Source organism: Hyalella azteca, unplaced genomic scaffold (assembly GCF_000764305.2).
Source record: "Hyalella azteca isolate HAZT.00-mixed unplaced genomic scaffold, Hazt_2.0.2 contig17292, whole genome shotgun sequence".
In the NCBI taxonomy this organism is placed as follows: domain Eukaryota; kingdom Metazoa; phylum Arthropoda; class Malacostraca; order Amphipoda; family Hyalellidae; genus Hyalella; species Hyalella azteca.
In genome coordinates this window covers 187,061-214,925 of record NW_025947080.1, presented here as the reverse complement: position 1 = coordinate 214,925, position 27,865 = coordinate 187,061, and the positions used below count along the sequence as shown (strand labels likewise).

The following is a 27,865-nucleotide window of genomic DNA, read 5'->3' as shown; positions in this document are numbered from 1 at the left end:
GCCAAAACTGCCCAAATACTGCAGTCATTGCTGCAAAAAAATGAAATCCAAACCGCAATACGGATATCATTTTATTCGCGATGAGACTTTCTGGAGCATAGATATTATTTTGTCATATAATACGGAAAGGTTTTCGTGCTAAAAATATGATAAAACTATAACGGTTAATTGTGATAATATATAATAAAATATTTTAACGATAAATAATAAAAATAGTCGTTACTGGCGGTTGTTCTATTGCATGAAAAAATTAAGATATTATGATGAATTGTGACATAAATAAGTTGAGATACCGAATTCATGCATAAATCTCATTCTCTGCAACATTGAAAGGGAAGGAAATCTGCTGAGATTAGCTGTGTGCATCGAATTGTATAACACAATCGTGTAATCCAATGCATTGACCCTATGACAGAGTAAACAAATTAATTAATATTTATATGACTGAGGAATAAATAAATTTGGCCTGATAGGGCCAAGTATTCACCAAGATAATTAAGTTAAAATAAATACTTCAATATACTGTAGTCACTTAAGTGTATTGTAACCGACAGTAAAGGATGTAGTACTTTATTCACTCTCATCTGTAACCGAGAGTAAACTATAATTTACTAAAGACATAGTATTCAAACATTCACGCCCAGGACCTTAACCTATTTTTAGACTATTTTCGATATCGGATATTCAATATAATATAACTTCAAACAAGAACAATAAATTTGCAGATAAATATCTTCAGGAGAGTTCTAAAATCCTCTATATTTATATCCTGTAAAGTCTGCTTCTGCGCGGCACTTTGGGACCAGCGTTATTGAGCGAACTGAACGAATTTATCCTCGCGCCGCGAACAAATCCCGGACCCATGGGGAGGTTATGGGCATTTCTGATCCCGGTTAGTGAACTAGATCGACTCCTAAGCTCCGACCGGAAGCGTTCTCTTAAATCTAAGGTGGACTTTGCTTCCATGGGATAGTGAGAGTCGAGATTAGGATTAAATCTCCGACTCGTGCCTTGCGGTCTCGGTGAAGTAGGTCTATAAGCGCCGAAATGTTGCGGAGAAAAATGTGAGTCAGGTGATGCTTGATCGTGCTCAGATCCGGGCACTTGGATGGTGGGTAATGTAGGTGGGCAGGTGGGTGATGGGAGCTGTGGGGATACGTGGTTGGGGACGGGTAGGGATTGCGCTCCCCGTGTCTGGAACCATACCCTCTGGGAGGGAGGTTTCGGGGAGCTGTTTGGATGTCAAACGATCGTACCGTGCAATTGTATAGACGGCACTGAAGCATCTGAACCTGACTCCTCGGGTGGAGTCACCTGTAGAATTCATATTTTTAACATGATTTTTTAACATGGGCGGAATTGCCAAAATTCATATCTTCAAGATGAATGTTCAACATGGGCGGGGTCGCTAAAATTCATGCTTTCCAGATGAATTTCCAATTTGAGCCGGATTTCCAAAATTCACATTTTCAAGATGGATTTTCAATAAAGCGGGATTGCCAAAATTCATATTCTTAACGATCAAATATCAATAGCATTTGAAAAATATTCAACATATATATTATTGATTTTCTCTCGCTATCCAAAATGTTAAAATCAAATGCTGATATCTTGTTTAAAATTCTAAAGATGCACGAATAAAAATATTGAGCAAAGACATCAACCTAACCAATTAATAACAAACACCCACTCACCTCAAGCCCTATGGATCCATTAGCAGGGATTTTAATAGAACTCCGTCTCTCCCCATTCCCCAACGGTCCTCCCCCACACACCCCGCCGCTGGGGGAGATGCCTAGCTCCTCGAAACTGTTGATACGCCGCGTCGCCTCGAGACCGAACCTCAGGCTATTCGATCTCCGCATGAGAATGTCGTCCACACGTAGGGAGTTGGATCGACCTCGTAGGTATCCTGCAACGAATCATTTACTTTTGGTGTAGAATCATTTAGTATCGTCTCACTCGAGGCATCGCCTCACTAAGGGCATCGCCTAAATTGGCACAACCTCACTTGGGGCATCACCTAAAGTGGCATTATGTCACTTGGGGCATCGCCTCAAGGCATCCCTAACTTAGCATCGCTTGACTTGGTATTGACTCATTTAGCATCATCTCACTCGGCATCGTTATCAGTGTTGTTCACTCACATTAAGAGATTTGGAAAAAGCGATCAATCGTATTATTAAGCCTAAAAATCATTAGTGTCATATAATAATGGCAGAAAGAATTCTCTTCGACTTTATAATTCGTTGACTACCGTTTCCGTATCGTGCCAAGGATCGACACCGAGAGCGATCCGAACGCGGAAGTAAAAATAATATTCATATGTATAAATAAGATAATTATAACCTAAACTGAGTATTTTATGTTTAACGAGTTCAGTTCTGAGTAAAAATTTTCGTAAAAATAGCCTGGCTAGTCTTCCAAACATCTATTCAAAAGACGACCAAACTGAGAGTGGCGAATAGAATTGCTCATATGGAAAAAATCTAATTTTGAAAAGACAATGAATAAGTACAACTGAGGCGAAGTAAGAAGCAACAATTTGATGTAAAATTAATTTAAAAATTCCAACACACAAGCAAGGGATCGATGGTGACAGGATATTACAATCAAAGGTATAAACAGAATCGCGGTCCACCTAGAATGGACTTGCTATTTATATTGGTACTCCGACACACAATAATGGGAATTCAAAGTCAATTTCGAATTATTCTGATGAGGTTAACACGCTATTTCAGCTCGTAAAACGGCGATAAACAGTGATAGATATTGGAACGTTAACAATATTAAAATCGAAAATTTGAATTATGAATTTGAATAAACATAAAAATAAATAGATAAAATATAATAAACGTTCAATTCATAAGCATTGATAAAACACCTCAAAAAGTGTAAATAGCGCAGAATTTAAAGATTTTTGGGGTCAGTAGGAGAAAGTATATATCATGGACACATGGAATTTAAATTCCAATTCCTCCAAAAGAAATTTCAAAAAGCAGTGCAACTTGAAAATCGTAACGTTTGTGCCGATGTACAGCAGGAACGAGCTCTGAAAGGAAATTGAGATTTTAAAAACAATTAGGCCAAAATAAGTTCGCGAATAAAAAAACTCGTTTCCAAACAAACTTTGAGAACATTTTGTGACTATGAACAGTTAAGAGTTGGTTATGCATGCTGAGTTGGCTCAGAATACAGCTTTAAAATATGAATGATGAAAGTAAGCTCGCTCTACCGCCGTCATATCTTATAAAAAGCATTTCTGTGCATAGCGCGTACTGTTCAAGACAGCTGACTAATATACACAATGGAACTATTAAAAGCGTTATCAAAGCTCAATCATTTTATCTCTTAATTATTCTGTGCCTACAAACATTCAAGTTTGAAATTTTGTCGCATTATTTTGGAGGAAATATTAAATGGACATGGATAAGGAGGTATGGTAATCGGAAGAAATTGGGAAATTGTAGCAGACACATTCGAACACAGGGAAACTTCAATAACACTTAGAACAAATTTTTTGCATCCATTTTTTCGAATTCTAAAACAACAAGTTTCCTTTCTGTAACTTGTTTCATTTTTAAGAAGCTAAACCAATCGTCCATGCTGCCATTGGTAAAGAAGTCTTTCAGAGCCTTCGTAAACGGCCAAAAAATAGATAAATTACTTGCTGGTGTATGGGTAAAAATATTTAAAAAATGCCATCATTAAAAGAAGACAAAACATCTAGCAAAAAGAGACACGTCATGATTTTTTCCTATTTTCGCCATGCCCGACAATAATCAGGTAAGCCGTCTCTCAGCACGAGACAAAGTGGACCACAGACGGAAATGATTACGGGCGTTGAGAAGTAAAATATTAGGCCACAGAAAACCATTATCTATTCACTCATTTAATAAGTATTTCCAATAATTAGGACAGGTAATGGCAAATCCACTAAAATATTTTCATTAAATGAAAAAAGCCTGCATGGATGCATGTTCTTAAGCTGAGAGAAAAAGTCAGCTTCCGGCACAACACGAAAAGAGGTCTAGAAATTTGAATGGAAATGTGGGAGATAACATTGAAGCAAGGCTAAATCTGATGAAGGGGAACAAAATTTCATTATTAAAATATGCCTCAGAAAAGGTACTCTAAAAATTCAAGCCAATTATTGCAGTGCAAACGCAGACAGAACATCAGCCGCAGCGATGGCTTTTTGAGGCAAAAAAAACCTATTACGAGGTGAAAAAATATTCATATATGTCGGAAAATCTTTACCATGGAGGCACAACATTTAAAACGGTTTTTTTCTAAGCTATCACTTGGATAATTTTACACACGGGGATGCTTGCTTCCCCAGGAACGCTGGCTGCATGGAACGAAATAAATAGGATAAGTTATCTCCTATAATAGAAATTTTTCTCATATCTTTTTAATAATCTCCAGTAAGCTGACGGCTAAAGGGAAACGCAAAAATTTTATCTATTATATTTTCCTTGCAGGTTTTAAATTTGTTACTGTTACCGCCAAACTGTAAAAAGAGAATTTTCGATTTCGTTCAGAATCCTGTAATCATAAATCCAGTTTAAGCACATGACGATTTCTCGGGCTCAGGCAAAAACATGTTTCAATCATTTATCTCCGAATACTTACTCCTTGTAAAACATTTATCCCTGTTTCAGTGTCTAAAACTCTAGAAACAATATACATAACTTACCAGATCTTAGAAAATTGTAATTAGCGCATCGTGAGGATTTATAATTAAACCAATTCCCCGCAGTTATAAGTGTGATTAAGAAATTAACGTTAGAATTTCTGTCATAATGACGAAGTGTTAAGAAACTTACTCGAATATTTCTATATTTATTATCTAGCTGATTATGAGGCTTCAGAAAGTTTACCAGAGGAAATCAGAGTCTTGATGATGATGTACCAGGAAGCTAACTCGAGTCAATTAATATGTATATTCAGGTAATGAAGAATTATTTAATGCTAACCAGGGGAAATTTGTGGACTGTCGGGTAGACTGAGAGAGGTGCTCTTGGGAGCGGTGTGGAGGGGCGGCGGTCTGCTGAAGGTGGTGCTGCGACGACGAGTTTCGGCCAGGCTGATGTTGCTCTTACGTCGCGAGTTGTGGCGTTCAAATATCCGATTAAACATTAGGTGCCCGAGTGCCGCATTGGAAAAAGAGGCCACGAAAATACAATCTTGAAAGTAGATGTTGCGGATACGCGATTCAGACCGACACGGTCTGGATACGGATACGCTTATATCAGCAGATCCAGGCCGAGATTGCGTCTAGAGAGGGAAATATCAGTTAGACAGTCAGTTCATGCTTCTAATGAACGACATGCAGATTATGAGGCAGATTATGAGCTTCAAATCAATTTCCTGAAAATATGATCGTAAGTAGAATGCGAATCATTTATACAGAGCACCAGGATTAGAGCAGAGAGGCGAGGTTTTGATCCCAGCTCTGTGCGCCAGTTTCTGGTCAGAATCGGCAAGGAGGCCGGGCGGTTAAGCACAGCAAAATTGGAGCAGTGAGTTGCATGTTCGCGACCGCATCAAGCTGTGAATGTTCTGCGATGTTAAGAATCGCGATAGGCCAATGGCCAAATAAACGATGAAAACGCTATATTGCCATTTATATAAACAAGTTTTGGCAGTTAGAGGGCATGTTTCGGCAGCAGAGGATATTTCAACGCAAAAACTAATGTTTTAGACACCGGTTTGTCATTGCGGACGATTTCCGACACCGTTCAAGTTCCGTACCGTACTGAACTTGGTACGGAAAATCCTAGCATTTTTCGATGAACTATCGTATAATAGGATTAATAAATAATGAACTACAAAAATTAATTTTCGACTCACACTATGTCGCCTTCTTCGAGGTTGAGGTCACACGAAGGATTGATGATCACAAACGACAAAGAATTTCTCTTCTCAGAGACGTCGTCATAGGACTCCGGCGGTAGAGCTAGAATAAATATAAATCCAAGTTCATTAAATTAAATAAATAATTTATTGCATTATTGATATAAACCAGAGTAATCTTGCACTGAGAAGCTTGCAGTTAGGTTATTTATGTTGAGTTAGAGAATATAGTGTTTTGGTTGTAAAAAATATAATCAAACAACGGAATGAATTACATAATTTTTTTAAATTGAACTCACCTAAACTGGTCATTCGTGATCTTACGAGCTGAGCGATCTCAGCTCTCTCGATCTGGTTGCTGTGGCCTTCTTTGGGATCATCCGAAATGTTCAAGGAGAACTGAGAACGGAAAAAAATTATATATAGCCATAGAAATAGCTGAATGCTTCTGGTGGTGTCACACGGAATTAATTTGGCATGAATTTTACATATGTACATAAATTCTCGGGGCAACATAAACTTTAATGTAAAATCCATTGAATTTACAAGAATTTTTGACTGAATAAATTTAATTATATTCAACACGAATAAATGTATTTTTTATTTATTTTGGCGATTTTGAAATTGCACACAGTGTCTAATACAATATTTTCAATGATTGCACATGAAGTACATCAACATTGAAGTGTTTCAGTAGTAAATTAGTGTATTTCACTTCAAGTTACATATGCCAATAATAAAGAAAAAGAATAATTTTCCATCAGAAGATGTCAGACTAGAAATGCAATCGCATTATGAATTAATAACCATAATAATTGACAAACAGAATTTGTTATTGAAAATTTTTTGTTATTTAAATTTCGGGAAAGACCTATTTACAGGGAATTGGTAATTATTAAATTTAGAACAAAAAAATAAAATTATAGATAGGCTAATAGAAAAAAGCTAAGATTCCTTTAAATGAATTCATAAAGCCAACACTCATAAACAAAGTTAAGCAGCAAGATCCATGCTTCAGAAATACCGTCAGTTGATATTTAAGCTTCGAAAAATTAAAACTGATGCTCGAAACATGCTACCCATTTTCATTCACAATGAAAAATTTACATATCAATGGAAAAAGAAAGATTGAAAGTTTTTTTAGATCTTCATAAATGTTCAATCTGCATGCCTCCCTTGATGTCTGAAACTTTTTAAATCAGCCACTCCCTGAGCGTTGGATAGGACTCATAGGAAATTAAGATCTGTCTCTACACTTGAGGCCACCGAGATCACCTGGGCCTATACTTTCAGAAAAAGTTAAGAGATCGTTAGTTCATCAGCCAATCATTGACGGCCTTTCGAGCAAAATCCACCAATCATAGACAAGAAAATAGTGCGTAAGTACTTACGTTCACTTAGCAAGTTTTGAAAGTATGGTCCCTGGTCTCACTCCATCTTACTATTTCTTATTGGGTTACGTCAAGGAAGCTGTTAACGTCCCGCATCTACCAGCAGCTATTTCTCTTTCCATTGGTGCATGAATGATTATTTTTGAATTTATACATGAATAAATACGAATTCATTAAATTGCGTCCATCATGTAGTATAACCCTGTATATCTAAAACAAGAGGAGAAAAGACTATCAAATATGGAGTTACATAGATCTCATGAAGATGGAACACGGGCATATTGGAAATCATATCAATCATATGTAGAGAAACACTGTCAAATTAAGTAGTAAAATCATTGAATGAAGAGCAACACTACCAAGTTTGGGTTCAAGTCCAGCAGAATTGAGAAAAAAACACTGTTAAATATGAAGTCAGTTTAAGTAGCGAAAAATAAAACGTTTATGATATAAAATATTTATTTTACGCCTCCAAAGATTTCTGCTTCTCGTAGGGTGTGAGAGTTAGTGTAATAATCAGAAAAATTGTAATAAAAGGGTATTATTCATACTTAAAAATTGCTCATACGAGTTCTTGATCCGAAATTTCCCATGCAACGAAGATGATAACGACGATCAAGTGGTTTTAACGAGGTCGGATAATCATGATATAAATAAAACGTTTAAAATTAAATTATTTGTGTAAAGACATTCAGTAAATGAATAAGGGGATGTCGTTGTCCGGTGATTGTTGTTGGTGGAAATTTAAAAGGCTTGTAGCATAAAGCAGGCGACAAAAGAAAATGAAAAATTTTTAGGATATATAAGGTTATTGCAGGCGACAAAAGAAAATGAAACATTTTTTAGGATATATAAGGTTATTTTTACGATAAAATATACATAGAATAAATTATTATGCGGAGATTGTTAAGCAAATAATATATACTAGGGAAAAATTGAGGAAATTTTATAATTAATCTATTCAAGGATTGATGTGGTGGACTGAGGAACGGTATTGTGCACTAATAATTTATTCTTCGAATCAACATAATTTATATTCATGTATTGACACGGAACGAGAGTATTTATACACATCAAGACTCAATAATCATGTATCTTGTAATTTAGATATTTTAACGAATGTACATGCATGCAGTTCGGCATCTGTTGCAGAAGTGAAGATAAAACTCTACGAATGGGCCGTTCTATCAAAAAATAGTAACGAGTTTGTAACTACGCCAGCCAATCACTGACGATATTCTATAGTGGAACCAATCAATAAATGTTAAGAAATCTGCCTCTACGTGTACTTCGCCCACTGAGTGTACTTAAGCTAATTTTGATAGTACGGCCCCAAGATTTGTATGGAGAAATTTGCTAGTTTTAGGCAAGGAATACGGTGTATTTTAAACATTCTTTTCGTGATAAAAAATTACGGTGCCACGGACGCCGGATCCGCAAAAAATTCAAGTCCGTGTGTGACTCTAGAAAAAAGTCCGTGTGTGACTCTAGAAAAAAGTCCGTGTGTGACTCTAGAAAAAAGTCCGTGTGTGACTCTAGAAAAAAGTCCGTGTGTAACTCTAGAAAAAAGTCCGTGTGCGGCTCCAAATCAGCGTAGAGGGCAACGTGTTACCAACATTCATTGTGAAATTATCTGAAGCCGCTACATTTTCTCTTCAATAAAGCATTAGTTTAAATCTTTAAAGATGAGTGGATTATTAATCCACTCATAATAAGATAATAATAAAATTTGCAGATTTTCTTAGTGGTCGGTGATTTCAACATTGGTTAATTTCCATCCTTTTCATCCAGAAGTAGATGGATGAATACAATGTAAATGTTGCACGATTAAAACCATTCAATTGATATCCGAAGCAGATTAAGACAGATTAATGGTATTTGTATTCTAGTAAGAATATACGTGATATTAGTAATCTAATAATTGATATTCATATATACTTGACATTAGAAAACACATAATAATATACTTGATAGCTTGGATATTATGTGTTCTATACTGTAACATCATAAATAAAAATGACAGAGAAGTAAGTGGCTTCCGACAACTTTAACACATGAGGTGCTTGAGGCACGTACATGAAAGAAATGATAGAAAAAGCAAGTATTTTCCAGGATTATTTTTTTGTTGGGTCTCCCAAATTCGTGGAAACGAGGTCAAGGAGTCGCTACAAACGGGATTAGGCATCCAGAAAAATAGATGGGTAATTTTCTCCAAATCAACGACACTTTCTTACTCACAGTACGTATTTTTGCCGAGCAAAACTGGGTCAGAGTGACCCGAATAGGGCAACAAGTGCATCGTTCTTTGGACAAAATCCCACTCATTTCCCTGAGGATGACGTTAAACTTGCAGGCGACCTAATCAAAAGCCATGTAGGGAGGCAGCTAGGAGTTAGGGAGCAAATAGTGTTAGGATGCAAGTAAGTTTCAAAAAATGTAAGCAATTGGAGGCAGGGATTAGGAGGGAAATAGTATTTAGGTGAAAATTAAATTCTCCTGAAAATAAAATTTTAATGACTTGAATCCTCTCTCCATACTTGCTTCGTCTATAAAAGTTTGCCGGCATGTCATTCCCGAGGTTCTATGTTGGGGCTTCATTTGTAGGATCAGAAGAATTCAAATAATTTCTGTCAATAGTAGCATTCTTCGTTTAATTTGTAGAATTTCTTTGTGGCATTCTTTGCAGAATGCTACATATTTTTTTCCGATAATGAGTAAAAGAATTAGGATTAATAAAGATACGGTACCAATAACTCGACATAAATGTTGCCACGAACGGAGAAGCCAAGTGACACGATCAGTTCTAATTTATCCTGTCATAAAAAAGTTACTGAAACAATTTTTAACATGGAGTTAGCACATGAGAAATGGATTGGAAATACTTTGAACTTCAAACGAACTATTTTTTTATTTTTAGAAGGTATGGAAAAATAAAATCATTTTCCCTTCACACCAGAAAACAATGGCTGAACTAATTCCTTTTTTTATGACGGATTGACGGTAGACCAACGAGTTCCAACCACGATGTAAAATATTTCCAATTCACATGCATCTAATTCACTGACAAATCTAAAGATTCCACATCATCCCCAATGATTTAAGATTAAAGATTCATCTCCAACGAAATTAATACACTTTACGAAATTGTGAAATAACCGAATCTTTAAGAAACGTCAACATAGAATCTCGTGATGTAAAGATGCACATGAATTTACTGGTCATTATACCTTTTATCTAATAAACGGTTAATAAACGGATAAAGTTCAAAACGTTAAATAACGGTTAACGTTAATGAAGTTAAATCAACGGTTAACGTTAATGAAGCTAAATCAACTGTTAACGTTCATAACGTTAAATCAACGGTTAACGTTTAAAACGTTAAATCAACTGTTAACGTTCATAACGTTAAATCAACGGTTAACGTTTAAAACGTTAAATCAACGGTTAACGTTCAAAACGTTAAATCAACGGTTAACGTTTAAAACGTTAAATAAACTGTTAACGTTCATAACGTTAAATCAACGGTTAACGTTTAAAACGTTAAATCAACGGTTACCGTTCAAAACGTTAAATCAACGGTTAACGGTCCATCACAGTGATTACCTCGGGGTTGAGACTCGAGAAAGGGAAATTGGAAAAGGTTTCGGCTGATTTCCACAATGCTGGGAACACAGAAGCAAGCTGCAAATAAACATGAGATCATCTTGAAATGAAAATATTTCCATTAGGAGATGAGCGACTGAAAAGTTAATAAAAAAATTACAGAGGAAAATAAACGATTCTAATCACAATGGAATATTTGTTATTGGAAATAAGAAAAAAATTATATTAGTATGCAACATCTAATCGTAGAGTAGTGCTAAATAATTGTTTTTTAGGTAAAGAAATAGAAATTAATTTTTGTAGAAGAATATTAGCTACAAATAATTCGACCAATAATGTTGTTTCACTAGTCCATTTAATGTTCTTTTGAAATAATTTGCCATGTTAAGTCCTAATGGCACCTTAAACCAGGTATNCAATAAAACAACAATGCACCTGTTAGTTTCATTGAGAAATAACAAAAAACATGCGTTGCCATAAATATGGCGGACCCTGTATGTAGCTTTGCTATAATGGCTAAGTCTGCCGACCCTCTAGGCTAATTTGATTTTTAAAAAATTAACTGTGGAGCAATTCTGGCCATGGAGAGAAGAGTCTTACAATAGATTCAGGCACAAGTATTCCAATGTAAATAAATATAATGAAAAGAATCCCGATGAAAAGTTTCAAAACGGCTTTAAATTGTAAATTTTTAAAAGCCATGCAAATGAGCCCCCTAATTTTTTTTAAGGATGATATTGGCAGAATTTTAACTGATTGTAGACTCGTACTAATGCTATGAGTTATCAAATGATTAACTTTAAATTACACTTGGTCGAACTAAACAACACTGAGCGCCTGCGATTATATTCAAGGTTGAAAATAAAATTTAAGTAATAATAAAGATAGGCAAAGTTTTACTAAATATGTTCAGCAATGTCACATGTATACACAATTTACAATCTTACATCAGAACATTCATCTGGAGACTGAAGAAACAAATTAATTTTATTACAATGAGACGAAAAATATGAGCGAAATACCAATAAGAACTACGCTGTGACCAATAATTCCGCTATGTTCAAACCTCTTGTTTAATTCAGAAAAAATTTCAAGTTTGTTAAATGATCAGTAAAAATTGACTATATTTTCTATCAGGACACAGTAGATTTTTTATTACACGATATAGGTATTTTAAACGCTGAAAAGATATTAGTTATTCTCATAAAAATGAACTGAAATACACCAATACACGAACTTATTTGTGCATTTTGTTTAGCTATGTGAAAATAAGATAACTTCTCGAATAATGCTTTGAAACACATTAAAACACGAAGTCATTTTCGAGAGACAAATCTTTATTTTCATCCCATCATTAAAATTGATTTTAAAGTAAAAGTTGATTTTTTGTGGGGCAAAAAAACAATTGGCCGACAAAAAAATATTTGGGCTGCAAAAATAAATTTGGAAACGGCAGAACATATTTTAGGCAGCAAAAAATATTTTAGGCGGAAAAAAATATTTGAGGCAACAAAAAGTTTGTGCGGCAAAATGTTAAGCGGGAAAAAATTTTGAGCGGCAAAAAATTTTAAGCGGCAAAAAAATTTTGCGGCGGCCAAAAATATTTGGGCTGCAAAAAGTATTTGGGTGGCAGACAATATTTGGGGCGGCAAAAATTTTTTGGGTGGCAAAAAATTTTTGGGAGGGCACTCGAATGCCTCCAATCATGTTGCCAGTAATGAGTGTTAAATCGTTAACTTGCAACGTGGCAATCACTAGACGCGCTACTAACATTTATACTCACAACACACAACACAAATATGTATTCTTCAGATAAATAGAAGCCAATCGCTACACATAATGTCAACGACAAAACAAAATTATTGCAAGAAATTTAGCTCCACAAAAACTTTCAAAGATGCAGAAAAATATTTTCAAATTAAACCATCTTGCAGAAAATCAACAAACAACAAAATTTTGACACCGAACATGTTTCATTCTGCTTTTAATGGTACGCTTTACGTGTGCTTCACAATACTCAACACCGAACACATTTCATTCTCTTTAAACAATAAGATTCAAAATGAGACACGAAAAATTAAAAAAAATTCACAGAGGTATTAGAACAGTACCGAATACTTACGTTATTACTTGGCTCGAGATTTGAAGTATCTATAGTTCTGAAAATACCCATAGGAATCTCACACGTTGTCGAGCACAGCTTCTGGTATAGACGACCGTACGTTCTGATCCATTTATCCTGTTTCGTGATTTTCATCTGACCATAAAAAATAATTGATGGAATCAAATAATGGCATAAGAAACAATGAATTAACGTATTTATTTAATGACAGGTATATAGATTTGGAACGTGTGTTTAATTACTTAGAAAGTAGACTTCAGGGTATTACCTTCAGAATATTTGCGGCATTTGGCACCTTTGAGAAGATTTTGTACATATAAATTTTTTACTAACAATGAAAGAATCAGTACAAAAATATTCTTCTCAGTTTCCACGATATGGAATTTTAGTTATACAGGTAATAAAAACTTCGAAAAACTACAGATCACAACTTGGAGAGGCTAGAGTGTCATGGCAATTAGCTGCTTTTCAAAGGATATATTCATGGATACTTCAAGATATCAACTCGCTCAATATCCCATCATTAAATTTATAAATTTTAAATTATAATTAAATAATTCATAAATGCGCTACAGTTTTATTGAAAATTCAATTACTTAATACCAACACTATGTCATTGAAGTTACATATTTATACTTTCAGATTCTCTAAATGTGGACTTACGGAAGTAAGGAAACCGGAACTAAGTCATTGAAGTTACATATTTATACTCTCAATTTCACTTAAAAAGGACTTACGGAAGTAAGGAAACCGGAGCCAGGAGCTTGGTCGATGCCGAGCAGTAACCTGACGAAGGTGATGAGGTAGTCTTTAACGAAGGCCTGGTACAGGAGAGTGTCCAACATGCTGGCCGAGAACACCGACCCCGCAGCGAACGGCAGCCGGAACATGTATGAGATGTGCGAGCCTCGCTCCTTCTCCCGCTGCAATTATGAATATCATATATTAATGAATCGTGATATTTTTTATGAAGTTCTCAGTCACCTAGAGTGTACTCAGAGTCTCTTTTTAAGTTCTCAGTCACCTAGAGTGTACTCAGAGTCTTTTATTAAGTTCTCAGTCACCTAGAGTGTACTCAGAGTCTTTTCTTAAGTTCTCAGTCAGCTAGAGTGTACTCAGAGTCTTTTTTTAAGTTCTCAGTCACCTAGAGTGTACCAGAGTCTTTTATTAGGTTCTCAGTCACCTAGAGTGTAATCAGAGTCTTTTATAAAGTTCTCAGTCACCTAGAGTGTACCCAGAGTCTTCTATTAAGTTCTCAGTCACCTAGAGTGTACCTAGAGTTTTTTTTTAAGTTCTCAGTCACCTAGAGTGTACTCAGAGTCTTTTTTTAAGTTCTCAGTCACCTAGAGTGTACTCAGAGTCTCTTTTTAAGTTCTTAGTCACCTAGAGTGTACTCAGAGTCTTTTATTAGGTTCTCACTCACCTAGAGTGTACTCAGAGTCTTTTATTAGGTTCTCAGTCACCTAGAGTGTAATCAGAGTCTTTTATAAAGTCCTCAGTCACCTAATTTGTACTCAGAGAAATAGGCGAGGCTTTTGTCCAAATAGTAATGATCTTTTTGCCAGTTATGGGTCATCCTGACCTAGCTTGGCCCGAATAAAGAGCGTCTCAGTGCTACGTCCGCTCTCGGCTCGTGATGTGCGAGAGATATTTTGTCACTAGTTAGACAATATAACTGATCGTATTTTTCAGAGTGTAGTCTAATACCAGGAAAATGTTTTGTACATGAAATAAAATTGCTTTTGAGCAACCCTGAGAGTTAAAACCACATTTTTTATGATTACCTTGAATATTTTCGGATAAAATTTTTAAGATTGCAATTTGGAAAAAAAATCCTCTCAAATTCTATCAAACTGTAAGGTATACAAAAGTCAAACCTGTTAATTTGCATTAAAATTATTTACTGCACATTGAACTTTGATAAAAAATTGTGTGAAGCCCAAATGAGGAAGAGAGCTGTTCCCATTTACCTGGACTACGCAGAGTTTGTAGATAATTCCCTTCATTTGTAAAACAATAACCCTTTGTGCGCATAAGTCATCAAGTTATTATCATTAAAAGTTATTTATGTTTATAGTTATAAGTTATTTATATTGATAGTTTGCAGTGAATAATTAGCATGATGTTTTTAGTAATTGCTGTGAATGGGAGATTAACCTGCGTACGTTACAAAAAGTTCTGTTTAGTTATAGAAAAAGATTTATTTTAGTGATTTCTTTAACTGGAACATTCGTATGACATCCTATAGTATTGGTCATCATGGTGCAGATAGTGAAATATTTTACCAAACAAGCAATACAATAATGTGTAAAATTTTTAGAAAACTAAATCTTCATCTATAAAATATTTCACACCAATTTATATTAAGTTTAATAGTTGAAAAAATAGCTTGAAAAAAACGTGCAAATTAAATGGATAGGGCCGCTCTCGAAAAGCTTATGCAAGACGGGAGGTGTTTAAAAAGTATATCAAATGAAGCTAGGAAGCACAATTTTTAAATGTACGGCAAACAGCTCCCTCAGGGAATGCAGGGAAGATTCCCCAACAAAATTCAGGNATCAAGAAATTTCGCTTCAACAAGTGAAATCGGAAGAATGAAATATATCTGTAGCAAATACTTCAAAGCAGTTCCCAGAATAGCGTAACACCTCAATGAAACCGAGAGGGAAATAGTGCAGCAACATATTTATATGAATTTAAAAGCATGTTGCACAAGTTGAAAAAACAATGCATAATAAGAAAAGATGAAATGAATCATGAAAGCCCGAACGCCATTCTTGAACCAGTTTCGCAAAGCCAGGAAGCTGAAAAACAAGATGTCGTTATCCCCTCCAACTGCGAAATTATCAAAGCAAGTCATCGTTATCGTTATATAACAAGTTATCGTTATCGTTATCAAACAAGTTATCGTTACCCTCTCCAACTGTGAAATTTTCAAAATAAGTTATCGTTATCGTTGCAAAACCAGTTATCGTTACCCTCTCCAACTGTGAAATTGTTAAAACAAGTTACCGTTTTCGTTATAAAACAAGTTATCGTTACCCTCTCCAACTGCGTTATTATAAAACAAGTTACCGTTTTCGTTATAAAACAAGTTATCGTTACCCTCTCCAACAGCGTTATTATAAAACAAGTTATCGTTTTCGTTATAAAACAAGTTATCGTTACCCTCTCCAACTGCGAAATGACTTCCGAGTAGTAAACTGGCTTGCGAACGGTATTTTTGCGGTGGAAACTTGAACGATAGAGACTCTTTTTGCGTGTGCGTGTTGTGCCATTGACGCCGTAAACACGAATTTGTCTTCTGTTCACTCTTTCAGCATCGACACTTTCAGATTTTTCCTGTAGTTCAGAAAAAACAAAAATATCCATACAAATACAGAGAATAAAAAATGTATAATGATTGAGTCAGAAATATATAAAAAATAATCTACAGTTGGCATCAAACTGAAAAATGATCAGAAATAAGATGGTGAAAGAAACTATCAAAGGAAAATAGCTGTTCAATGATTAAAAAACTGATTAATAATTAGGTTCTTCCTGGACATAAGTTAGAATTTTATCAACTAAATAATCAATTTAAATATTAATAATAAAATCACAACAAATATTTAAATTAAAAGTAACAGCTCCTCACATTACCAATTAATATCCGCACATTTACAAAATTATACAAAATTAAAAAAGAAAAACAAAAGTAAGTCTCATTGCACCTGAAGAATTTTCATTTTCAAAATACGAAATAAAAACAAGGATTTTCGGACTTAAATAACGTCAGAAGAGACAGAACTTTGTGCGAATTTCAGAATAGCATTTTGAATGCTGCATTAATGTGTTAAAAAAGTTACATTAGAAATTAATATGCAGAAATTAATTAAGGTTTTGCTTCTAATATAATTTTCACTGAAAGAAACCCCAAAAAATGATTAAAAAGTTTTTCACTGCCAGTCAATGCCATTAAAATGAGTCAAATTGAAATGGGTTCATTTCGTATCGATCGAGTTCAGGTACAAATTTTTTTCGTACGACTGGAATAACCAATATTTATTATAACCAATGTATGTTCAATAACCAATATTTATTATAACCAATGTATGTTTAATAGCCAATATTTATTTTAATATCGGGGTTTTGCCTAGTAAGAATTCAATGCATTGATTTGCGAAGCTTATGTTCCACTACATTTTTTAAAGTCCACTTTGGTTAAATGAAAATGTTTTTTTCTTTGAAAACCAATCAGATGAAGGTTGACGAGAGGTTTTAATTATCTCTCCAGCCCCGAGAAGTAATCACATGTATGACCATAAAGTAATCTAGGAGTTTCAAAAGATTTTAATTTAAATTAATGAGAAAAAAGAAACGTTATAGGAAATGAACGATATTAATTTGAGGCGAAAACCTATTAATTTAAAGAAGTCAAAGTTTTGCAGTATATTAATAAAAAGTCAAGCTATTAACTACCATGACGAGTACAAGAAATGATATGGATTTCATATTGAAATTTCCTAACTTTAAAATCTAAAAAATTTAAAATAAAGATACAGTAAACGCATTTAAATCTCAGTACGCGGTCAAGCAAAAAAGAAATGAATAGATAAATTTTTAATATTATATAATGATATATATGGATATAAAATATACAAAATAATTAAATGTTCACATGATATGTTTCAAAAATTTAAAACTGTTGTTTTACATCTCAATAGCATGAAAGGTGAAGTTAAAATGTCTTCAGTTATGAAGGGGACTACTTTACATCATATAATTATTGTATTCATTTTATTGGATGAACTAAATAGGAATAGTGTAGTAATAGTAAGAAAATAATACGTATAGCGGTCAATATTTTACTAATATTTTCCTCCTGCTATCTTTTCTATTAACGAAGATATATTGATGAATGACTAGACCGTTGATTTTCCATCAAGTCTCGGTAAACCGTATGCTTTTGTTGAGGCCATAACAAGTGTGCATGATAATGTGGGGGAAAAATGAAGAAATATTTTTGTGATAATGATATTTGAACACTTTCATAAATTTAGATAATAGGTGCGTTTTCAGGTGAACGTATCTGAGAATTGCTTTCATTGAATTGCTAGATAATTTCAAAGATTTATTGGACAAACATGATAGTTTTGAAAGAGATGCGACACACAGAAAGCAGTGCGCGTCAATGTGACAGTAACAGCCTCTAACCTGCGCGTCTTCAAGAGCAGCGATGGCGCTGTCACGACGCAAGCATTCCAGTCTAGTCTGCGCACAGTATAATTTCGTCAGGCTTAATTAACTCGCTTCAACTAAATTGTAGAGAAATTCATGAATATAGTTACCAATTCAATCGTAGAGAAATTCATGAAAATAGTTAAAAAATTTCGTCAGGCTTAATTAACTCGCTTCAATGTAATCGTAGAGAAATTCATTAATATGGTTACATACTTTTTCAGGTTTAATTAACTCGTTTCAATTTAATTGTAGAGAAATTCATGAATATAGTTTAATAATTTCGTCAGGCATTATTAACTCGCTTCAAATTAATCGTAGAGAAATTCATGAATACAGTTACAAAATCTTGTCAGGTTTAATTAACTCGCTTCAATTTAATCGTAGAGAAATTCATGAATATAGTTACGAAATTTTATCAGGTTTAATTAATTCGCTTCAATTTAATCGCAGAGAAATTCATGAATATTGTTACAAAATTGCAAAATTTCAATTAACCAGTCCATGGTATTAGGACGAGGAATTTTTAATCAATTTTTTTGACAATTACATTTTAGTAAGATGGGGAAACTTTGAAAATAAAGCTTCTATAAAAAGCAGCGTATAAACAAAACTTCATGATATTTATTATCCATAATTAGATGGTAAATAATTATTATAGTTTATGTTGTTTTAAATGCTTGCACGCATAATGACGACGGATAACTTTAATTTAATAATCTTTGACTTAGATTTATTCAAATTGAGAATAAATGAATATAAGTAGTCTAGTACGAATTTTTGCTGTATAAATAAATTGAGCTATTAAAAGATTACCAATTAGCCAAGTTTGAGTGCCATATACTATTGATTTGAGGTTTGAGCAAAACATGCAAGTTAAAGTCATGTGTGTGTAGTAAAAATTTTTAGCGATTTATTTCGCTGTAAAAATGTGATTGTGATGCAATATAAAATATAGTAGCGGGATTCTGTGATTGATTAATGCTTATGAATCATCACGAGGTAAATATGTATGATAATAAATAAAACTAATTCTCTGGTCTTTAACAAAACTTGTTTAAGAGAAGAAATTCTGCCAGCCTATACTGATAATAAATAAGTGTACGTGAAATAAATAACTACGTTGAAGAGAAGTTATAAATTAAAGGATATGTAAATATTTAAACAAACGAGAAATTGAAATTATTGAAAAAACTCGGGAATCACGATGATACTTTTGTATGATATTTTTTCAAAGCATTTAAAATTTTCTTGACAGATTCACAAGATTCTCTGATCTCGCTGATGCTTCAAACGCTGAGATAACTGATGCCTGACAAAGGACTATATTTCAACATAATTAGACTATGTTTGTTGACATAGTCTAATTTCCGACTGTCGATGAATATGAGTAACAATACGATGTTAAATTAAGCACGATTACTTGAGGGAAATTGTCTTGCCATCTAACTTAAAAGGAAAAATATTTGTTATAATCATTTTCAAAATAGTCGAAATATTCTGGTCAATGCGAGACTGTTTTTCCTGACAAAAGAGGGAAATGTATCAGGCCGTTTCCTTGAAATACGGAATACGGAAAACTTTTACACATTTATTTTACAAAAAAATTCCGCTCAATAGTAGACTACAACACTACATTAAAAAGAAAATGTAGAGAAAATATAGCGGAAAGATTAAATGTATGTAGAAAATCTACCAATCTTCACATTGAAAACTCAAATGTACACAAATGTTTCCACCAGTAACGGCGACATGTAAGATACAAAGCCAAGAAACTTTCTTTTTCAACATAAACAGTTTTTTATCAAGAATTTCCTGTTAAATATCAAGATTACTTTATTTTAATCGAAAATGATGGAATTCACTGAAAAATGGTAATTTAACTAAATTCTTCAAATTTAGAATGGGTACTATGTGAATTTTCTTTCTAAATAACCATTTATGCACATATGTTGAATTCTAATATACCATCTTTTTGCAATTGGAATGAGATGAAGATGCGACGAACAAGGGAAATGAGATGGATGAGATACGTATGATATGAAAAATAGAACATTAGGCACATTCCATGGCGTAAAAAGACATGACGGTACCAAACGAGCTCTGATGGAAAGAAACAACGATAAAAATTATTTGGCAATGTAGAATGAATATCTTTTGACTTCTGTTTAAAATTGTTTGTCATAGGCGCGCGATTGGATTAGTAAAAAAGTTTTTTTTGTTAAGTTGTTTTGTGATTTTTCTATTTATTATACTGTTATCATATCGGTAATCGCTCTAATTTCGTCAGATTGGTCCGAAGTGGTTTTTTTCAGCACGTGACTAGGTTCTCGTATGAATAGGTTGCGGAAAAAAATATTACATATACATATGATGAATTAATTTATTCATTCCTATTAAGTTCCATCGTTTTTAGAGCATATATGTTTTGATGTCTATAACAGAGATGTCAGCATCCATACGTTATTATTTTTTTGGTACAAATGTTTGAAATTCCTAACAACGAAGTCGCGGCCCATATATTGTTGATATATAAAAATATATATATTTTTATATATATAAAAACTACAAAAATATAATAAACTAAATGTTAAAATATAATAAATACAGAAATGTTACACGACTTTCCAGATAGTTCATTCTGCCTCTCATCCCGGGGTTCATTAGTATTGATTTCTGGTTCCTCCTCAATGTAGTAATCGTCTGCCAGGTTAAACATGTAAATTTTTATTAGGAATAAATATTATTTTAATTAAAATAAATAACATTTACAACATCTGACGGACGCAGCAACTGCAGTTCGGTGGCCTTTTTTCATTCAAATGTAAAATATTTAAATAACTTATCATAAAAAATCATATGAATTCGCATTCCAACTATAAATATGAGGTTCTTCTAAGAAACAGAAATAGAAACATCGTATAGATGAAAAAAGTAAAAGACTAGTAGTCATAATAAAGACAATAAAAATGCATTGCTAGTTCATAATATTCAGAATAATTATTTATTCTGAATAATAATTCAGAATAAATAATATTCACTGATAAAAATCTAATTAAGCATGATAAGTCTTTAAAACTCAAATCTTATTATCTTAACGAAGTATTACAAAACATAATTTTGCAATGAAAATCTTGATAAAGTTCAGTTGAAAAAGTTGAGTTTTAAACAGTTGAGTTTAAAAAAAATTAAGTTTGAAAAAGTTGAGATTGAACAATTTGAGTTTGATAAAGTTGAGTTTGAAAAATTTGAGTTTGTTAAAGTTGAGTTTGAAAAATTTGAGTTAAATAAAGTTGAGTTTGATAAAGTTGAGTTTGAAAAAATTGAGTTAGATAAAGTTGAGTTTGATAAAAACGAGTTGGAAAAAGTTGAGTTTGATAAAGTTAAGTATGATAAAGTTGAGTAGAAGAAGTTGAGTGGAGTATTTTCCGAAGCTTTCACACGTTTTGTGATATTGCAGGGAAAATTAAAAAATATATATTCTTACCTGCTGACATATTGAATTTTTTTTAAACATTCGTTTTTATTTTTGGTACGTTTTGTAATGCATCACGACAATTTTATAATTATGTAGAGAGGAGGCAAAGAAATCTGTTTTCACAATCCAGATTCGTGGTAGCTAATTTCTCTTGTGCGACCAATATGGAAAAAATTCAATTTGGTTCGAGTCAAACAAATATGAAAACAAGAGCTTCAATTTTTTTTTATTTGCCAAACGAATTATTTTACGCGTAATAAATTTGCTAGTGTATTTCCGATCCCTAATTATATAGGATAGTTTCTGTCTCTTATACACATCTAGATGTGTATAAGAGACAGACTGTATTCAAAGAAATTCAAGATCATCTTGCAATTGCGCTTTAGTTGACGCATCCTTNTCAGTTCTTTATTTTTGAACAAACATGGAAAATGAACATATGAAAAATATAGATTTATGAATTATCAATCGACAATTAGTTTCCTTGTCAATTAGGATTACATTTTACGACCGGGTGATTTAAATCCGGATGAATAAATTCAAATTTTCGACACACACTCTAAACTTTACAAGGAAAATCTCAAATGAAAAACGCGAACAACATTAAAAAATTAAATAAAATTAAAGAAAAAAATAAATAAACTTAAAGTTAAGTACCACCTTTCAGCTATTCTGTTTAAATTAATACATGACAATTATTAGCTAGATTCATAATTGACAGGGAAGAAATGAAGATAAAAAGCCCACTTGAACATAGTCTGCACGGCAACAATAGTGTTGCAGTCAGATAGTGTGTCCTCCTCAGCAGAGTTGTTGAGTTCCTTGTTGACAACGACCACATTCTCGGCCAGGTTGATACCCGCTTGTAGGAGGTGGTCCAAACTGCGCAAATCAACGAAATCATCATACTTGATGAAATGAATTACGATGAATTACCAACAGTTTAGTATTTAGGGTGCAGTGAACTGCCATCAGTATACTTCTCAGGCTGTCTTAGCCTTTTTTATAAGGAATTATGATGAATTACCATCTGCACACTTTTCATTATCCTTGTATAATGAATTACTACGAATTACCATCAGTATATTATTCAGTCCAAGATTATCCTTATTATAGTGAATTACCATGAGTATAGCTTTCAGACTATCATCATAAATAAGAAATTACCGTGAATTAGCCTGAGTCTAGATTTTCTGTCAAGTTCCAAGGTCTGTTTTTTTTTTCATGGACATTGTCATCAACATCTTCATCAGTTTCATCAAGATTTCATCAGGTATCAACATGTTTTATCAGCTGTTTCATCAATATAGTCAACCTCAGAATCCCTATCATGAATGGAAATGGTTTCAGTGATCGTCGTTTTAGAAATGTAGTTCGAACGGAAAAGATAGATTGCTCTAAAAGGTAACATTGAAATAAATACTATTGATTAAATTGAAGCCAACCAAAAATATTGTACCATCAGAAGTAAAATTCCTCATCAACAAGCATCAGTTATTAGAGCCATGCTATACAAGAAACTCTGCGATGATTTAATGAAAAGACGAAATGAGATATAGAATAAAAAATATAACTCAGTACTCACTGCAGTGAGTGACAGAGAGCGCATTTTCTCGTCGACGAAAACTTGAGGTCACGGACGGACGGACGGACAGACAGACGGACGGACGGACGGACGGACAGACGAACATGGCGAGCACAATAGTGCAATTTTTCCACAAATGAGAAAATGCGCTAAGAAGTATAGAACATAATATAGAACAAAAACGTAGCCATAAAATCGTACCAGCTGATGGATCCGAACATCCAGTAGATGAGTGGGAACCAGGAAATGGCATCCTGGAAAGCTGGATCGGGGCGACTTTCCAGCAGCAGGATTATTGGATTTAGTGAAGACTTGGATCTGTGGTAAAATTTAAAGCAATTTTTAACAATGTAATGAAGGTTGTACACTCAGAAAAATGTCCCATTGTCCGAATAGTGCCGCAATTTTCTACACGTAACCTGATGCGTCGATTTGCTGGGCAAAACAGGTTCAGGATGACCCGCAAGAAGGCAAAAAGTGTAGCTCTATTTGTACCAAGTCTCACTAATTACTTTGAGTGATAGCTATGAAAACGACCATGGGTCGTTTACCCATAGCAACGACCTTACCTATTAATCGGTTCGCATCATGCATGTAGTGAAATAAAAATCTTGTGTTCGAACATTTGACGTTGGACGAGATAAAATCTCACCTTCGTATCATATATGTATGTATGTAGTCCAATAGTGAAATAAATATATTGTGTTCGAACATACGTTAGACAATATAACATCTCACCTTCGTATCATATATGAAGTGAGATAGTGAAATAAATATAATGTGTTCGATCATTTAACTTTAGTGTATATAATATCTCACCATCGTATATGTATATATGTACTGAAATAAATATATTGTTTTTGAGCATTTAACTCTAGAGAATAAAGTATCTCACCTTCATATCATATAAGTAGTGAAATAAATATCTTGTGTTCAACATTCAATTTTAGATGGTATAATATTTCATCTTCGTATAATATATGTAGTGAAATAAATATCTTGTGTTCGAACATTCAACTTAAGATGACATAATATCTCACCTGAAGTGCGCTCTCAACGGAATAATGAAGTTATATATTCCGTTACTGGCGTAATCAGCAGCCAAGATGACAGCTCTGTTCTGCCAGTTGTACTCTTTAGCTGATCTGTAGGAGCAATGCTCACACACCTAGACAAAAGGGAGACAAAACGTAGAAAACTGGCAACAAATTGATCAATTATTAGATAATACAAAGTTAAAATCTTTTTCTTTATTACAAGAAAAGAATTTTGATGTAAACTTCACCGTCAGGAAGAGATATGTAGTTGAGAAGCACAAATAAATGTGACAATTACTGCATTACATCGAGCTAGAGTTTTCCAATGTATTGCAAGAAATCGCATCAAATAGGTATTGCAATTGATCGTTTAGAAAAATATCAATAAACTGATCCCTTACCGCAATATTATTGATCTCTTACCGATAATAAACTGATCCCTTACCGATCCCTTACGTTAAGTTTTTTTTTCATTGCAAGTAATCGCTTCACATCGAGTTTCTATGTCGTATAAAGGAAATAACGGCGAATCAAAATACTTTAGCAAATGAACGCATTCCGAACAACAGGGAGAGGCAGAATATAGGGAGAATATTGACTGAACGAGAATATAGACTGAATGAATTAAGGGAGAATATAGATTGAATGAATTAAGGAGAATATAGACTGAATGAATTAAGGAGAATATAGACTGAATGAATTAAGGAGAATATAGACTGACTGAATTAAGGAGAATATAGACTGACTGAATTAAAGGAGAATATAGACTGGCTGAATTAAAGAAGAATATAGACTGACTGAATTAAAGGAGAATATAGACTGGCTGAATTAAGGAGAATATAGACTGACTGAATCAAGGGAGAATATAGACTGAATGAATTAAGGAGAATATAGACTGACTGAATTGAGGGAGAATATAGACTGAATGAATTAAGGAGAATATAGACTGACTGAATTAAGGGAGAATATAGACTGACTGAATTAAGGGAGAATATAGACTGACTGAATTAAGGGAGAATATAGACTGACTGAATTAAGGGAGAATATAGACTGACTGAATTAAGGGAGAATATAGACTGACTGAATTAAAGGAGAATATAGACTGACTGAATTAAGGGAGAATATAGACTGGCTTAATTAAGGGAGAATATAGAGTGACTGAATATAGGGAAAAGATAGACTGACTCAATTAAAGGAGAATATAGACTGACTGAATCAAGGGAGAATATAGACTGACTGAATCAAGGGAGAATATAGACTGAATCAATTAAGGGAGAATATAGACTGAATGAATATAGGGAGAATATAGACTGACCTATTATATGGAGAATATAGACTGACGGGGTTACGAACTCGTAATTATTTCAGAAAGTACGGCCTCTGAACATCATCAGTAAAATTAAAGAAGCACCTGCGCCAGCTGGAGGCAGCAGAAAGGTTTCTTCTCTTTGAGGAGGTAGCAGAGCGTGGGACTCACGCCGATGTACGGAGACACCGGCGGGAAACCTTTCACAATTCTGCACAAGTTCCCGATGTATAAAACACAAATTAATGCAATGAAGATTAAACAAATTAATTAATAAAGAGAGTATTACTTTATTTCTTGAATTAATTACAAAAGTTGACAAGTAGTTTATTTATAGTATACGTCATCACAGTTCCCGATGTATGAAACACAAATTAATGCAATGAAGATTAAATAAATTAATTAATAAAGAGAGCATTACTTCATTTTTTGAATTATATTCACAGTAGTTGATAAATAGTTAATTTATAGTATACGTCATCACAGTTCCCGAAGTATAAAATACAAAATTTGAGAACATAGATTAAACTAATTAATGAATAAAGAGAGCATTACTTTATTTACTGAATTATATTCACAGTAGTTGATAAATAGTTAATTTATAGTATACGTCATCACTGGTCTGAGTGAATATAAATAAATGTTTAATGCAAATGTTTAATGCAATGGAAGGTGAAACGCCGTTAGTAAATCTGGTTGTAGAAAACTTAACAGAGCGACTAAAAGCCTCTACAGAGCGATTGAAGGTATTTAACTAGTGACTAGTCTCTACAGAGCGAATAGAATATATACAAATCGATCAGTACCCTCTAGTATAAATTAATTACAAAAGTTTACATGTGGACCAGTAGCTTCTACTGGAAAGCAAAAATACCGCCAATATCGATTCACGACTAATTTTTAACAAGATTAAATGTTAAATCAATACAACCCACATGAATAATTTGAAAAATTATTCTTAACTAATTAATTAACATAAAAAATTAAATAAAAAATATAATCTAACGATGTTTTCTCGGACATATTAGAATAATAATTTGAAAAAGAGTATTCTTAATTATTTAATCAACCTAAACATATTAAAACAAAAAATATAATTCTTAATTAATTAATTAACATAAATAAATTAAAATAAAAAATATAATCTGACGAAGTTTTCTCGGAAGGCGAGCGCCACGGCACTTCATCGTCGAGCTCGTCGTCGCTCTCGCCGCTCGCCTCGTCGCTGCCGCCGCCCCCGTGGCCCGCCAGGTTCTGCGACGAACCCNATGTGTATAAGAGACAGGTTAGTAGGTGCGTTCATAGGTATGTTATTAGTTTAAAATCCTGGCACGCGCATGAAATCCTGGCACGCGCATGATAACCGAGAGCCGGCAATCTGCTGGGTACGTTGATAATTAGCAGGTACGTTAGCTGGTACATTAGTAGGTTAGTTTGTTGGTACGTTAATAGGTGCGTTAGTATGTACGTTTTTAGTTAGTTTTTTAGTCAGTAGGAACGCTCCTACTTAGTAAGTTCTTTAGTAGTTAGCGTGTACGTTAGCAGTTAGCACCAACCTTACAAGCTAGCACATACGTCACTGGTTAACATGTATAGAATACATACATATATACAAATGAGAGGCATGCATTGAAAAAAAGTAGAGAAGTATTACTATTAATTATCATTAATCAATATATCTAATACTAATTATTATTATTATTCATAATTAAAAGTAATTTTCATGGTCCCATTTTCAACATTTCCCTCGGCCCACCGCTGCGCTTGTAGTCAAGCAGCGTGCCGGCGGTGTCGGAGCGCGGTACGTCTAGGAAGTGAGCGGTGCCTAGTGAAGGGCTCTCGCTCTTTGTGGTGTCTGCGCGCTCCAGCTTATGGCGCTGGGGGTCTTTCTTCAGCAGCTCTGTACCTAGGAACACAATCACGAGTTACACAATGAATTTTATTGTTAAGGAAGCATTATTTTTGCTTGCGGAAATTCAGTTTATAGGACACGGGAAGTTAATTTGGGCCTCTGAAGGCATTTTTTTCGGCATTTCTGACCATAGAAATTCAGTCATGAGTTACAAAATTACGTTTTATTGTTAAGGAAGCATTAGTTTTGCTTGCGGCAATTCAGTTTTTAGGACACGTGATGCTATCTTGTGCCTCTCTGCAGGTCTTCCTTCAGCAGCTCTGAACCTAGAAATTCAGTCACGAGTTACAAATTACATTTATTCTTCATTTTTTGCTTGCTGACGATAGAATTCAGTTTATAGAACAGGGCG

The 27,865-nt window shown here is 33.9% G+C and overlaps 1 protein-coding gene across 1 annotated transcript in view; it reads right to left on the bottom strand.

Annotated features, from left to right (window-relative positions):
- Positions 1–262: 262 nt before the first annotated feature.
- LOC108678216 (potassium channel subfamily T member 2) overlaps positions 263–27,865 on the bottom strand; it is a gene marked incomplete at its 5' end in the record, with an annotated part of 82,820 nt that continues 55,217 nt past the window's right edge. The window contains 17 exons of the mRNA XM_047885201.1: positions 263–1,314; positions 1,695–1,912; positions 4,980–5,189; positions 5,855–5,962; positions 6,159–6,258; positions 10,854–10,931; positions 12,976–13,110; positions 13,713–13,898; positions 16,144–16,317; positions 18,172–18,228; positions 22,393–22,555; positions 23,460–23,576; positions 24,299–24,426; positions 25,707–25,812; positions 26,752–26,855; positions 27,158–27,165; positions 27,358–27,507. Of these exons, the coding sequence (XP_047741157.1) occupies positions 1,243–1,314; positions 1,695–1,912; positions 4,980–5,189; positions 5,855–5,962; positions 6,159–6,258; positions 10,854–10,931; positions 12,976–13,110; positions 13,713–13,898; positions 16,144–16,317; positions 18,172–18,228; positions 22,393–22,555; positions 23,460–23,576; positions 24,299–24,426; positions 25,707–25,812; positions 26,752–26,855; positions 27,158–27,165; positions 27,358–27,507 (2,114 nt within the window). The remainder of the gene's footprint in view (positions 1,315–1,694; positions 1,913–4,979; positions 5,190–5,854; positions 5,963–6,158; positions 6,259–10,853; positions 10,932–12,975; positions 13,111–13,712; positions 13,899–16,143; positions 16,318–18,171; positions 18,229–22,392; positions 22,556–23,459; positions 23,577–24,298; positions 24,427–25,706; positions 25,813–26,751; positions 26,856–27,157; positions 27,166–27,357; positions 27,508–27,865) is intronic.